Below are 14,994 nucleotides of genomic sequence, written 5' to 3'. Positions count from 1 at the left end.
TAGCTCAATCTTTTTGTCGCATTATGTTTGAATAAATGAACATCTACATATTGGTTTATGTTGTTGACTGATGCATGATAGACAGAGTACATTAATACAATGATAGCCATAGAGAGACAGCACCATCACCTGGCTCTGTAAATATCTTTACAGAGCCAGACTGAGTGTGCATCGGAGTGAGAAAGATAGGCAGACAGACTTGCCCAAATTATTGACTAGTTAAATGTCATTCACACACCCAGTGTTTTTTCGCTAGTGCCTCCAATGTCCTGCTGGAGGAGAATAGCAGCCAGTGGAGAACCAGACCCTCCTAAGGGGGTCCGGGGGTATGCCCCCCCGGGAGATTTTTTTTCACCTTTTTAAAGTGAAATGCATTAATCTGGTGCACTTTGAGAGGACAATTAAGAGGCTAAATATGAGGAATTTTGTGTGAACAAATAATTTGGAGACACTGGGTCTGATGAATTAGAAGCTATTGAAGAAGGACACATGGATTTTCCATAAAAATATTAACTTAAAATAAACAAAATGTATGCAGGGTCCTCTGGGTTGGGCTTGGTGCTCTTTTTCTTTAACGAGACCTATTTCTCTGTAATTTACTGAATGCATTTAAATGCAGTGAGGGGAACGAAGCAGAAGAACTTGTGTCCAGCTATGCCGTGATCTTAGTATAAAAAAGAAAAACAAAACATTTTTTTTTTTTTTTTTAGTTTTTCTTTTTTTTTACATATTCATCCGCGTCCCCCCTGCCATAACCCCGCGCCCCCCGGGGGGCGCGCCCCACAGTTTGAAAACCGCTGCCATAGACTGTAAAACATACTAATATAGACTAAACGCAGCCAAGGTAATTCAAGCTAATAAACATCATTAAATCACTTGGTCTCAGTCTCACATGTACTGCAATGTTTAAGAACAAAAATTCTGGGAAGTAATTTAAGAGATTTAAACACATAACCGATGGAATAACAGTCGGCTTTGGTGTGAGGAACTTTGCAAGAAAATAATGTTTTAAATATTTATTCTCAAAAGAGTGTGGTCTCAATTATCTTTATAAGAACCTTATATTTTAATTAACAAAAAGTTATCCGCGTGCTGTGACAGGAAATACAAAGTGTCACTTCCGGTTAAAATACAAACTATGCAGCGCCGCTGTTGTCATTCACTTTAGCGTGGTATGAATGAATCTATATCTCCTTTTCGTTGTGTTTGTATTTTGGTTGTATCATTATTGGTATAAAATGCTTTATTTTTTTGTGCACGCTATGAAAGGAAAGCTACAGTAAAATCATACTCTTAATGGCAAACCCTGCATTGTTTATGTATGCCAGCTAACTTAAGCTAACAGTTTAGCTAGCATGTCGGGTAACTGCTGCTGTAAACTTGTCATGCCTCACAGGCTTATTTTATTTATAGCTAAGGGAATGGACTGTGTATGGTTCTGTAACACAAGCTACGTGTTATCAGTAACGTAATTTAAAAAATATATATGATCTCTTCTTGAATGTAGCACCCTGCGTGCTCGTTTTGTCTCACGGTGTGTATCTCTGCTCCTTGTCTCAGCCTGAACAGTCTGTCACAATGTTGACCCCGCCGAAGGAGGGGATGCCCAGCATGATAGACCGGGCGCTGCGGATGAGGCGAGAGGAGCAGGCGCGTCAGGTGGTGCTGGCCTGGGCTGTGCTCAACGTCTCTCTGGCTGGAATGATTTACACTGAAATGTAAGTTGTTCAAATCTTAAGTAGGGTGCTCTCTCTTGCAAAACCATGTATCACGTAGTGTTGGTTTACTCTCAACGAATCTCCCATCTTTCCTCTTCCAGTGCAAAGTGTAATGATAATTGTGTTGTTTTTTAATGTATTTTATTTTCTGTCAGGTCCGGGAAATTGCTGAGCCACTACTACAACATCAACTACTGGCCTATCTGGTACATAGGTGAGATGCTACAACTCTCATATCATTTAGGGATATCATGTCTGTCTACTGATGTTAAAACGTCCTAATATGTCTTATATGAAACTTGTTGTCAGTAATAGAATATAACCCTTCTATTGGCATTACAACGGAATTCAGAATTATATTCACTGAGTTGTATTTTCAATCAGTCTGTTAAGCAAATAAATATATCCTTATACTATCATAGTTAACTTTTTTTTTGGATTAATCCTAATTTAAATATGTCTCTTTTGTCCTCGTTTTCCAGAACTGGTGCTAGCCTCTTTATTCAGCCTCAATGCTCTTTTTGACTTCTGGAAATACTTCAAATACACAATGGCTCCCTCCACCATCGCTGTAACCCCTGTGCAGCACCACCTCCTGGGTCTGAAAAACACAAGTGAGACTTTGTTTGTTTTTCGTTTTTTTTTTGCTGAAAGATTTTGTCAATCATTATAACACACTATATAATGTAAATACACTTTGGTCTTTACTTTTATGTCTTCTGATTTGTGTCTGTCCCTTTCCCCAGGTATTCAGGCTTCTCCGCCCCAGAAGCCAGAAAAGAAGGAGACCCCTGCTCCGGCCCAGTCCTCTCCTCTGCAGGGCCAAAGCGTGCTGAGTTTCAGCCCCTCGCGTCCGGCCACCACCAGCCCCAAGTTCTCCCCCAGCTACAGCCCTCCTCTCAGCAACCCATCCACCCCTAGCAGTGCGGGGGGGCCCTATTCCCCCTCAGTGGCCTTTGGAAAGGTTCGCACGTGACATTACCGTTGTTGAAATATTTGCCTGATGATGTATGTTAGATCGATTAATTTTCTTAAAAGTTATTCCTTCTTTACTGGAAAATGTACACATACAATGTGAACTTCATTTTTTTCCTCAGGTGTTGAACTACAGTCCCTCGCCTGGCTCCTCCCCCTACCCCGCCAGTATTGGTCCAGCAGAAGGCTCTAGTCTGAGAGCTCGGTACCGCACGTCGCCTTCGGTGTTTAACTCCCCGGGAAGCAAGGAGGATTGCATGGAGGATCTGAAAAGCTTGGAGAGGTTCCTTCGCACGGAGGAGGAAAAGAGTCACCGCAGCCAGCTAGGTACAGTGTTGTAGTTTGATAGTATGAACAGAGCGGGTCACTAGTGAATCTGAGATAGGCTGATCAGGTAGAAAAAAGTTTTTTTGTTTGTTTTTGTTTTAGAAGCTTTTGCTGATCAGTTCTTATGATTAAGTAATTATTATCTCAATCTGAGTAAAAACTGAGTCAGTGATTCTGGAGAACGCTTGTTGTCAAAATCGCTTTTTGTCAAAATCAGTGAATATCTCATCACGATCCGCTACCTGTCTGTACCTGTAAAATAAATCTGGTGATCATACACAGCCTAGGTTCTGTAAACTGCTATGCAAACAAATGTATGTAAACAAAAGCCCCACTGTACTTTCCAACATGCCATATCCAGAATCTCTGACTCCACCTTTTTAAGGAAAAATAACTACCGGTAGATGTATAGGATCATAACATTAAACCTTTCGATATCGCGATTCACAACTAACTGGTGTTCTCCACAGGGAGTCCAGAGGCTGTGTCTCCGAACCACAGCCCGACATTTTGGAACTACAACCGCTCAGTGGGCGACTACGCTCAAAGCCTGAGGAAGTTCCTGTACCAGCCGGCCTGCCGCTCTCAGGCCCCGTCTGCCCACAAGGATGAGACGGACCTGGGCTCCAAACAGGCTGCAGAGGAGGTCTGTAAAATTGGTGTTATTTAAGATTTTGTTTTTTCATCGATTTTAAAAGTCTGTCCATTTCACAGTGGAATGTATGATCGTCGTTAAATAATTTTTCCTTCCTGTTATGTAGGTGTGGGCCAGAATCACAACCAGCCGCCACGTAGTGGACCGCATTGATAGCTGGACAGCCAAGCTCAGAAACGTGAGTGTTCATTCATATTTGTGACACCTAACACTCAAGTAACTTTGTTTATGAAAAAGTGTCTTTGTTCATTTCATATATGATATTGATATATGTTACAAAAATGTAAAGAAAACACTGGAATACCAATCTTTTTGTTTCCTTTTGCAGTGGATCAGTGACACCATCTTGGTCCCGCTGGTCAAGGAGATAGACTCTGTCAACAGCCAGCTCAGAAGGATGGGCTGCCCCGAGCTACAGATAGGAGGTAAATCATCTGCAGACAACAGGAATCTTAAGCATGGTGCTTTTTCCTCACGCTGCTATTCAGTGATTGTGTGATTTCAATGTATTCTGCTTGGTATTTTTTGGAGTCTCACTAGTTTTCACTCTTCCCTCCACCAGAGGCCAGCATAAGCAGCCTTAAACAGGCAGCAGTGATGAAACACTCGTCCATCCCCACCATGAACTCTATTGTTCAGTATCTGGACATCACTCCCAACCAGGAGTATCTAGTGGAACGCGTCAAGGGTAGGTTCAGCAGCACAGTACATAACCTGTGTGCCTATCTGTGCAAGTATGTCAGTTTGAGTAAAAAGAAAAAATCAAGATGCTGTAAGTTATAGTGGAACACAATTTCAAATGTTTCTATATTCTGTCCTGTCAGAGCTGGCCCACAGCGGTTGCATGAGCTCCTTTCGCTGGAATGGTGGTGGCGATGTGAAGAACAGGAAGTGGGATACAGACCTCCCCACTGACTGTGCTGTGAGTACACACACACACACACACACACACACACACACTGAGCTAGGTCACAAGTGTGAGTCTGCAACTAACGATGACGTTTATTAAAGTTTCAACTGATGATATTATCTTAATTTGTTTCATAAAATGTCAGTATGTTTTGAAATATCCACACCAACGGTTTCCAAAGCCCAGGGTGATTTCCTCAGATTCCCCCATATTCAGTTTGCCATGAAAAGAGAGAAAATATTGACATTTGACAAACTGAATTCATGGATTGTTTGGCATTTGATGAAAAAATTAGCAAAAATTAATAAATTAAAAGCAAATTTGTTGCAGATTACAATTTTTTATTTGTGCTACAGAACTTTTTCATCCATTTGGATATGTATTTTCATAGAGGTCTCTGTATTGAATGCACAGAAACCAGTGTTAATTTTGGCAGCAAATTCTGATTTAGTCTTAGTCTTTTGAATATCACACCATTTAGTCTTAGTCCTATTCTAGTCATCTAAAATATTTTAGTCTTAGTCTAGTCTAGTCTACTAAATATAAGCAGATTTTAGTTTGACTAAATCTACAGCGGACTTCGTCGACTAAGTGTTTTTCTTCATTGAATGGTATTGAGGTTTGAATATGCAATACAGACACAGATTTAATGGTTGTAATACAAAACATGTATTCTATTTCATTAGTAATAATCTCACATAAAATCAGTGTACCTGACTGGATAGGGGGGAGGGGGGGCTTTAAGAGCCTGTGCCCGGGGGTCCATTATCTCATGATCTGTCTATGAACCAACTGGATTCCACAATCTTTTTTCTTTTTGCGGGGAGCATGCACAAGCATTATTTATAAAAAATAAAGAAAATATTTTTAAAAAGTGAGGGGCCCCACACTAGGTCTTGAAACGGGCCCCGAGATCGTTAAGGCCGCCCCTGGGCAGCAGCAGCAGCAGCAGCACGCAGTTGAGGTGCTGATAAATTTGAGCAACTGCGCCTTCCTTTAAGCAACACTGCCGCTGTGTGTGTTCGGACTTCTTTTGCATCAAAGCCTTTTAGATAATACAATTAGAGGTTTTAATTGAACGCTGTCCATGCGTCGGAGTTGATTGTAACTTAAAAACAGAAACTAACGGACGGAGGCGGCAGTTTCACATGGCTCTGTGTATTCAAACTCGAGACAGAGCCTACTACAAACAGATCGCGGAACTTAGCCGTTCCCCTAGACATCGTTAACGGGCAGGATATCCCTGACTATCATTTTTGTCCATCATACCACAGAGTTTTTCAGCACAGCGGCTCACTCCACCCGCTCACACCTGCGCGGTCTCCCGTCGATTTTCACCGACACAGGGTTGAATTCGCTGCTTTGCACTGATTGGATTTCTTCCCAACTTGTCCCACAAAAAGAGTAGTTCTGATTGGATCTCTTCTCCATTCGTCTCGCCCTAACAGTTTCGTCTAGTTCCTATTCGTAGACTATAGTGTCAGTTAAATTAGTCTCAGTCTTCGTCATCACATCTGCCTTTTTATTTAGTTTTTATTTAGTTTACGTCCGTGAAAAAGGTTCGTAGACGAATATTTTTCGTCATAGTCTTAGTCTATGAAATTAACACTGACAGAAACAAGCTTATATTTCAAATGTTGATGTCACTTTAGGGTTGCTTTAATGTTGTTTCTCTATTAAACAGTCACAACAATGGAATGTAGGTCTTTGACATAAGGTGAAGGCAAATATTGCAATGATAAAATAACACAATTTAAAGGAGCTGTGTTGCGGCCTTGGGATTATACAGGTCTTTATACAAATACTTTTCAAATGCATGCAAATGTGTTAATTTAAAGAGTGCTTAACGATAAGTATTGTAAACTTGCCTTGCAAGTGTGGGATCACCATCCTAATTCCTGCCATACTTTATCAATCCCTCTAGATCCTCATGCATGTGTTTTGTACGTACTTGGACACCAGACTGCCCCCCCACCCAAAGTACCCAGACGGGAAGACTTTCACTTCACAACACTTCAGCCACACCCCGGATAAACCTGGTTAGTCCACACACACACAAAAGGAAGTAAGAACAATTCAAAAGGCTTGTGAGCTTCCTATTCCTGAAACAGGGCACCCACTTCTTACTTTTTCACTTCATACTTCACTTCTTCAAGGTTGTCTCAGTTCTTTTGTCCTTTTTTTGTCTTCACTGTGACAGATGTTACCAAGGAGAGTCTCTTCTGCATCCACCAAAGCAGCACCAGCCCCCCTCACTACCAGCTCATCTACCAGGGACATATCTACAGTCTACCTAAGGTGACGGCAAATTAATTCTCTAGAGGAGTCTTCCTTACTGCACCCTTGTACCCTCTTAAGTTGTGCTCTTCATATATCTCCCTTAGGTGACACTGTAAAGCAAACTGTCTTTCTCTACTTTAGCACTGTGATTGCAATAACATAAACCCGTCTTGGTTTTTCTATTACAGGGCAGGAACAACCTGTTCCACACAATCCTCATGTTCCTCTACGTCATTAAGACTAAGGAGTCCGGGATGCTGGGGTGAGTCCTTCTGCCTGTGCTACTAAAATCCTATACAAAGCCGGTTAGCTCAAATAATCCTCGACACAAATATGGGCCATTGCAGAGAATGATGAATTATTGTTTCATTTTCAACACAAAGGTCAAACACCACAGCGCAGATTGCATTTTGATTGAAAATGATTGGTTTGCCCTCGCTCGTCGTCTTATGGGAGATAATTAAATTGCTTTTCATACTTCCTTCAGGAGAGTGAATCTTGGCCTCTCTGGTGTGAACATCTTGTGGATATATGAAGACTGATGAGTCTCCTTTTACGAGCAACAAAAACGGCTGCAAGCTGCCCCCTGCCCTACACACACACACACACACACACACACACACACACACACTGGTTGGAATACCAGCCTCACTTAAGGACTGCTCTTTCCTGGGCACATCAGAAAAGCAGCACTTGCTTTGGAAGACGTAAAAGGCTTGTATTTATTTTGGACGTTTTTCTCATTTAAGTGTACAAATTGGCAACATTCTGTATTGTCATTGACTTTTATGGTAAACCACAGAGTGCTAACGATACAATGCAGGAATGTGGTTTTTTTTTAAACATGTTTTGGTTTTTCAGATTTTGTATTTCAGAATGTATCAGCATGGCAGCCTTGTAAATAATATACCTCAGATGTATCTGGTGGATGCTAAATGGCTCGGACCCATTTAGCATGAATGCAAAGATAGTGTGTGTGTGTGTGTGTGTGAACTTTTGTTTCTTTAGCCTCAAATACCCTTTTTACAACTGTTTCTGTAGTTGAGTGAATGTCTGATACAGTAGATGTGCTCCTGACGTGATTGAAATCACCAACAGAACTTGGATTTAAGAATGAAAAAAAAAATATAGAGCAAATTCATACGTTCATAGCTACGTAGGGAGTTGATTCTGTTGATGTGCGACAGAGGACAGATGAAAAGCCTTTGAATAACCAAAGTCTTTTTTCTCAGTATATTGTCTTTTTTACAGCTCTGAATGCCATTTTTATCCTGATTTCCTGTGTCAGTCATTTGTTACATTTTCAAATCTTCAAGTTGCTGTGTTTTCAATAACATTTTACAAATATACTTGAAAATAAAATTGAGACATCAAAAACGGACAGTTGAAGCTTGTGAAGAATTTCCCTCCCAATGTCCCTGTGTATTCTTCGACTATTGCATGCATGCATCCATCCACGTGGTGGCGATATAGTTCACATTTTATGATTTGACATCACTCCTGCTCTCGTTAATCCAGATGACATACTGCATATCCAAAGCAGGAGCGTGTGTAATGTGATGCAGCAGCAAGCAACGTCCTGTGAATAACTTGAGAGGTTCATTGACAATTTAAATTATCTTCAGATTATTGTGGTTCAACATTGATTGAGAAGACACAGTTTTGCTCTGATTGTTAATGTAGCAGCACGCCCATTGTATTGATATATTACAAACGATTAAGTGCATCCTTGTGATTATTCTAACACAGCTAATTAAGCACATCAATGAGAACATTACTAGTCTTATTTTACAAATAATGTAGCAAATAGACGGAATATAATAATAGCCCTGTCCTGTGAACAAACACGCATAAATCTGGCATTGGTCGTTTTGCTTTGTAGTTTATTAGTGTCGTCCTCTTTTATGACAAACTTCATTTCCCATGATTATTTTCTAATACAAGCATTACCAGCTGGGAAATGTAGTCGTTTTGTCTATTAAAACTACTCTTCGTTTAAATTAAATGCGTCTGTTAATGGTTTTATTGCTTCCCCCCGCTGACAAACGTTTACGTCAAATATCAGTCGCGTGCCCATCATTGGAACTATAGGCACTAGAGGTAACGTGTGGGGGTGACATTTGAGATACTTTGAAGAACTACAGGAACCACAATGCATTTGGCTGTCGTCGCTCCTCCGCTCACATCCGCTCCACTCGCTCGCTATTTGTGTTGGAAAAAGGACTTTGTGAAATTGCAGCGATGTCAGTCCAGGTTGTGGCAGCGAAAATGGCAGAGGTCGAACTCAAAGACGTCCCCACCGGCAAAGTGTTGCCCGCCGAGTCCCCCGTGACACCGACCTCGGAGGGCAAGAGCCTCGCCAGGAACGACCCGCACGAGGCCGGTTCCTCTGCCGCCGCGTCCCCTACAGCGGAGCCCTCCGTGAAAGCCGGGGAGAGCAGCCCGGGTTTGCTCACCCCGAACCCCGCGAAGATGCCGCAGGCGTCGGCTCTGAAGCGGCCGGACCCGCAGCAGAACGGCGGGGACGCCTTTGTCAACCGTGACGGTACCGTCGCCGAAGCACCGCGGATGAAGAAGGTGAGTGGGACAAGGTTTTTTCTCTCTCCGCAGCTGCCATATCCACGGTGTTATTGGAACACCGTTAAGCACCTCGCTGGGAAAAGCTTTGCATTGTGTGTCGATGCTAACGGGCTAGCTGGTGTCAAAGCTGTGTCATTTGGACGCTTTTAATTACGGTCCTGGATGATAATGACACTGTGGTAGAAAGGTGTTATAAGGGCTGAACACTTTTAAAAAATAGACACCCATTTCATTCAGGCTGACATAGCTAAATCTCCAGGGCATGAACCAAAAGTATCAGCCTGTTCTCACAAGTTTGGTTTACACTCTGCTATTCTATTCCTCTTGTGAAAACATAGCACACGTTTAGTTGGTTTGTAGATGTATGATATTGTCACGTTAAGACAAAACGGTCTGTGATGCTGTGAAAATAAGCACACCAAATCAGTCACTCGGAGGAAAGCAAATGATTTTAGATGTAGTAAAGTAGAAAAAGCACTGGTACCGTTGTATGTTCTGATCTGAGTAGTTCAAATGAACCTTTGCTCCTTGTTTGACCTCAGGTTAGTATGTAGGCCTATACAATATATTCAAGAAAATGCTCACTGCTTGAAATACACATCATGGTAAATATTGTGTGCGCTGGCGAGTAATCTTAACTCAGACATAACAACAGTAGTCGGTAATCCCTAAACCTGGGGCATTCCTGTCACCTGTAGCTTTCACTAGCCAGATTTAGCCCTTAGAGCACCTACACTTTGATTGAAAAGAGATCTTGTCCTAGAGGTCAGACCGACTTAGCATGTGTCTTCTTTTTCTTAGCAAAGGATCCAAAAACGTCTCCATGGCGTCGGTAGTGCCCTAAATGAGTCTTATCTAACCGTGTCTCACAATATATTCTTGATTAAGAGAGTAGGGTTTATGAAGGAGGGCAATGTTCAAGGAAAGACATTTATTTTTTTGATAAGGAGTCCTTTGATGGAGCTCCAAACTCTATTCATCTGATCAGAGTTGTTATTATTAACAGCTGACAGTGATTCATAGCCTGCGCTGCCAGCCACTGTTGTGCGCTTTATCAGTGCTGGCCAGCTTCAGGAATTGATTTTAGATATGTTTATTATGGTGACGAAAAGTCTCTCTCTGATCCATTGACTTCCTGCAGGCATATGGCTGTGGTCTTGACAAGGCCAGTTAGTGTTTAACATTTTGGTTTTGAAAATGGGCTAAATTAACTTAACTCACTTGGCCAGTTAGTGCACCTGTGGTCAGTGACTTTGTTTAGGATGATTTCCCTATCAAACGAATTGACAAGTCGGATAGGATGGACTCAAACCCCCCACACACCACTATGGCCACATCTAAGTCAGAAGAACCCCCATAAGGAAGCCCCCATAGAAGACCCCTATAATAGGAGGGGAGCTGGACCAGAACAGTGTGTGGACAAATGGAAGCAAAGCAGCAGTCGGGTTCACCGCTTGGCCAACAGGCTAAACCAGATTTCGGGGGCAGCCCAAAAACGGTCGAACCGGACAGCAACAGCCACATCTGGATTATTGAGGAGACCAGATTCGCATACAGGACCAAGGTACAGAGAGTATTTTGTCAATTACACATTTTAGTTGTCAACTCAAATATTCTTCGAAGTTGTTTTTAAATCTGTGCTTCATAATGATTCTTTGAGGCTAGCGAATATTATATTTAATCAGAACAGAGATTATTTTTGAATGGTGACTCTATCTCTTTATCAGTGCATTTAAATTGATAACAGTGATCTGTTGGATATTCTCATTATGTAATATATTTTAATTTACAGGGATTGTTTTAATGTATAGATAAACATAGTACACATGTACATAGGATCCTTTTAGCCTAAGAGGGGACATCTCTGAAATCACTTCACTTCTTCAATTAATGTAATGCAGGCACTGTATCCGTAATTCTGATTATGTAAGATAAAATCTGTTAATTAAATTATTTAGATGCGCTGTTGTCTCTGCATATGCATTTGCCTATATCCGATTGGGACACAAGGTTTCCTGTGGCCTATTTATAGATCACGAGGCATAGTGGATCCTATGGCACACACTGCATTATGGATATACGAACACAGCCTGACCTCGCGCATCTGCTGAAGTGTGCTTGCCCAGTGCAGTAAAGGGGAAGCAAAGCAGTGGGGATGGAGCCAGCATGCAGGCCGCTGTGTTGTTGAGTGACTTTCCGGCTTTTTTAATCCATGCCTTTATCATGTCGCACTCACCACACGGGGGGGGGGGGGGATTAAAATGCCAGCTCTGTGTTGTAGGTGGGCCCAGATGTAAGCTTTCTGAGCCAGTGATGACTTTCATTGCAACTGGCATGGCTTGGCACACAATATATATCTCCACTTTCTGTGAAGTTCATTGGTGATTCCCCAAGCTGGGAAAACTAGCAAAGACGTGTGCTGGCACCGCAACAGTTTTTGTGGCTTTTGGCTAAGGCTGCCACAAGCCTTGTCTGATTGGCTGTCCTGTACTGAGGCCCCATTTGAAGTATATGATTTAGCTTGTTGGACACACTGGCCAAACTCCTCACCTTGTTAGCCATCACGGCACCGACAGCTCTCAGTCTCTGCTGACCCTTTTAGACATTTGGCTGAAGACTGATGCCGTTTTTAGAAAAGCATGCACAGGGAGACATTTAAATGACTCCAGATATAGGTATGTCATCCCTCTCTGATGTGATGTTATGTCCCACTTAGCCAGCGTTTCAGGTAATGCGCATGGGTAGAAACCAGTTTACCGTGTTTCCTGTGGCTGCTTGACTGTTTGGAAGAAAAGGATATGCATTCAACGCAATGCTCCACCTTCTCCAGTCTAGTTTTGCATTTGCGCCAGTTGCACAAACTTGGCTTTAGTGGACTATTGAAAGCCCTTTCAGCAACTTTATTTGGTTTAACTAAATGCTAATAGTGTAGTTTGTTATGTAGCCGGTTTGTAGCCTGGCACTACCCACCTACGTGCTTCCGCTCAATTTTCATTTCCCTTCAGTAGTCTGGGCTTGCGGTATATTAGTGGGTTTTCTCCGTCCAGATTTTTGAAGGTCCAATCAGCAAACAGAGGGAGTGGCTGAGAACAATGATGTTGACTTTCAGTTGTAGTCAGAAGCTGGCGCATGACATACGTCATGACCAAACGTTATGCGATTGGTTGGCAGATCCAGAGTGGCACTGGGCAGATCCAATAGTTTTAAACTTCAACAGACACCCGCCTTCAAGTGAGTTAACGTTTGTCAATTGAGTGATTCCAGACCTTCTGTACAAATGAAATGAAGAACAATGGTCTGGTAGGACTAGGATCAGGCTAGCCGGTTTGTTCATTAGTCAGTAGTTTCTGTCACATTATCAGATACAAAGTCTAGCAGAGGTTAGGAAGTGCTGATCTGTCAACTGTCAGCATTGACATCTGGGCAGCTTGCAAAATCTGTGAGCTTCTTCATCTGACTGTCCTAGCCTGCAAAGGAACACACGTCACGTTCCTTCCCATAAGGCCTCTAGTTTATGAGTCACCTCCGAGACTTGACCTAATGCAGTAATCCCATGCACGTCCCTTGGGGAGCCTGTTGTAGTTCAATAAAGTCAAAAATGTTGTCATCAATGGCGCGACCCTATTTTTCTCTCGCACTTTACGTAAACCCGTGTATGTAGCTTTTGCCTCATAGTAATTGATAGCATCAGAATGTGCAGGCTTTTTTAACACCGCAGTTTGGAAAATGTGACTATACTAGTTCATGGCATCTCATAGTTTTTGAAAAGATCTTTTCCCCTGCAAACTCTACCACACAATTGTTTTTTATAAACTTCAAAACGCTCTGAGAGATTCAACATGCCATCTTGAAGTGCATGTAAGGCCAATGGATTACACAACATTGAAAACGCACATCTGGAGTCCCAGCGAGTACACTTAGCATTCACCAGCTGCACTCGTCAACACAGAAACGCACCAAATGTGATTTTTATTTGGTGTATACTGCCGGGGCTTAGACACTTGACCACATTAAACAGAGAGAGAGAGAAAGAGTGAGTGTCTGTCTTTTTTTAAGGCGTATAAACACACCACCCCCTTGCCGCGTGTTGACAGGGGGAATGTGGAACCATAGTGTGAAGTCTAAGAAATGCCCCTGAGAGAGCGAGGGGCTGAAAGAAGAGCATTGGATCCGGCCCCCCCTCAGTCCTCCTCTGCTTTCCTCGAGCCCAAAGGAAAAATGTATGCTTACAGTTTATGTGCGGCTGTTGAAGGCTGTCCTCCTAATCCAATCTCTAACTTGTGGAAGTCACAGAGGGTTTTGGTAATAGAAGTGCTGTAGTCTCACCATTCACTTAAACTTCCCCTCTCCTAGAATATAATAAACTCGTATAGCTCGATGAAACCCTTATCTTCACCTCATCATTTCTATCACGTTTATGTCTTTAAAACTACTCAGCCGGCCTGAAGAGGGCTGTTCTACTTTAAGACTAACATTGATATTGTTATGGCAACTGAATGACAGGATTTTGCCTTTCTAAAGCCGCTGCTATCTCCGCACAGCGCTGTATTAGATTAAATGCTGTCCCTGTGCTTGTCGTGCTGTTGACGAGAGCTTCCATTGGCTGTTGATTCATCACGGAGGATGGCAAGCCTACAGTACATACATACCTTGGATGTTAATGATTCATTGATCTGGTACTCACTGGTAGGAATTGGATCAATGAAGAAATTCTAGGGTTTCTTTAGCCGGTATCTTCCTTCTCCTGTCACTAACAATGAATGCTGTTGGTACTGAAATTATATGCTTGTTAGGTGGCATGAAGTTTAGGGGAAATAACCTTTTGGATATACTAGTAGTAGAGGTTCAGATTCACTACATATATATAGCATTGTAGCTTTTTAAAGGTCACATATTATACTTTTTTTCAGGTTCCAAATTGTAATTTGGGTTTCTACTAGAAACTGTTATCATGGTCTAGTGTCCAAAAAAAAACTTTATATTTCTCACAGTTCCATTGCCAAGTCTCCTATTTCAGCTTCTGTCTGAAACGCTCCGTTTTTAGAATAATTGCCATTTAGATTGAGGGGTATATGGGTGTATGCTTAACCCGGGTATCTGATCCAATATGGAAGCTTCCGTTTTGGAACTACTGTGAAACTTAACCAGGCCACAGAACAAGAAATGTGACTCAGAATAAATAGTTATCGGAAATCAGTGGTGCTGCTGTTGTGTAATTGGGCATCTCTTAGCTGCCTCTGCCACTCATGGAACAGGAGTATACTTGGCCAGCTTTGCCCTCAGTGCACTTAGCCGAGGTTTATCGCTCTTTTTAACGACCTCCGAGTTCTCGAAAACCATGATTTCTCTGATCTTTTTCCTCTGGTGCTCTCACTCTCCTCTTCCTCAAATTACCATGTCACTCACAACAGGTTTATTTTTTGCTTCCTCTCCACTCTGTTTTATGCTCTGGCCCGGTTTGCCTCGTGTCAAACAACTCAACAATACTTTTTTTTTTCTCCTCCTGTCATATTGACAGACATCTCAAAATAAACCAAAACTCAGCACCA

The 14,994-nt window shown here is 42.2% G+C and overlaps 2 protein-coding genes across 3 annotated transcripts in view; both read left to right on the top strand.

The window, feature by feature from the left end:
- The first annotated feature begins 1,134 nt into the window (after window positions 1-1,134).
- tmem209 (transmembrane protein 209) lies at window positions 1,135-8,237 on the top strand. Its single transcript, XM_080051086.1, has 15 exons — window positions 1,135-1,172; window positions 1,561-1,718; window positions 1,874-1,932; window positions 2,201-2,332; window positions 2,465-2,682; window positions 2,816-3,020; window positions 3,491-3,666; window positions 3,782-3,853; window positions 4,004-4,100; window positions 4,238-4,363; window positions 4,500-4,597; window positions 6,510-6,624; window positions 6,786-6,883; window positions 7,054-7,127; window positions 7,353-8,237. The coding sequence occupies exons 2-15, from the start codon at window positions 1,579-1,581 to the stop codon at window positions 7,405-7,407; spliced, it is 1,665 nt and encodes a 554-aa protein (XP_079907212.1). The 5' UTR covers window positions 1,135-1,172; window positions 1,561-1,578; the 3' UTR covers window positions 7,408-8,237.
- An 820-nt stretch (window positions 8,238-9,057) lies between these two features.
- ahcyl2b (adenosylhomocysteinase like 2b) overlaps window positions 9,058-14,994 on the top strand; it is a 38,413-nt gene continuing 32,476 nt past the window's right edge. For both annotated transcript variants that reach the window (XM_080050741.1, XM_080050740.1), the window contains exon 1: window positions 9,058-9,442. In XM_080050741.1, coding sequence (XP_079906867.1) covers window positions 9,107-9,442 — 336 coding nt within the window. In that variant the 5' untranslated portion in view covers window positions 9,058-9,106. The remainder of the gene's footprint in view (window positions 9,443-14,994) is intronic.

Source organism: Ammodytes marinus (assembly GCF_949987685.1).
Source record: "Ammodytes marinus genome assembly, chromosome: 22".
Taxonomy (NCBI): Eukaryota; Metazoa; Chordata; class Actinopteri; order Uranoscopiformes; family Ammodytidae; genus Ammodytes; species Ammodytes marinus.
This window is presented reverse-complemented; position numbering and strand designations above follow the sequence as displayed.

Coding starts and splice junctions, on each gene's coding strand:
- tmem209 (XM_080051086.1), top strand. CDS start 1,579: ATGTTGACCCCGCCGAAGGAGGGGATGCCCAGCATGATAGACCGGGCG. Junction 1,933..2,200: donor CTGGCCTATCTGGTACATAG/GTGAGATGCTAC, acceptor CTCGTTTTCCAG/AACTGGTGCTAGCCTCTTTA. Junction 2,683..2,815: donor CCTCAGTGGCCTTTGGAAAG/GTTCGCACGTGA, acceptor TTTTTTCCTCAG/GTGTTGAACTACAGTCCCTC.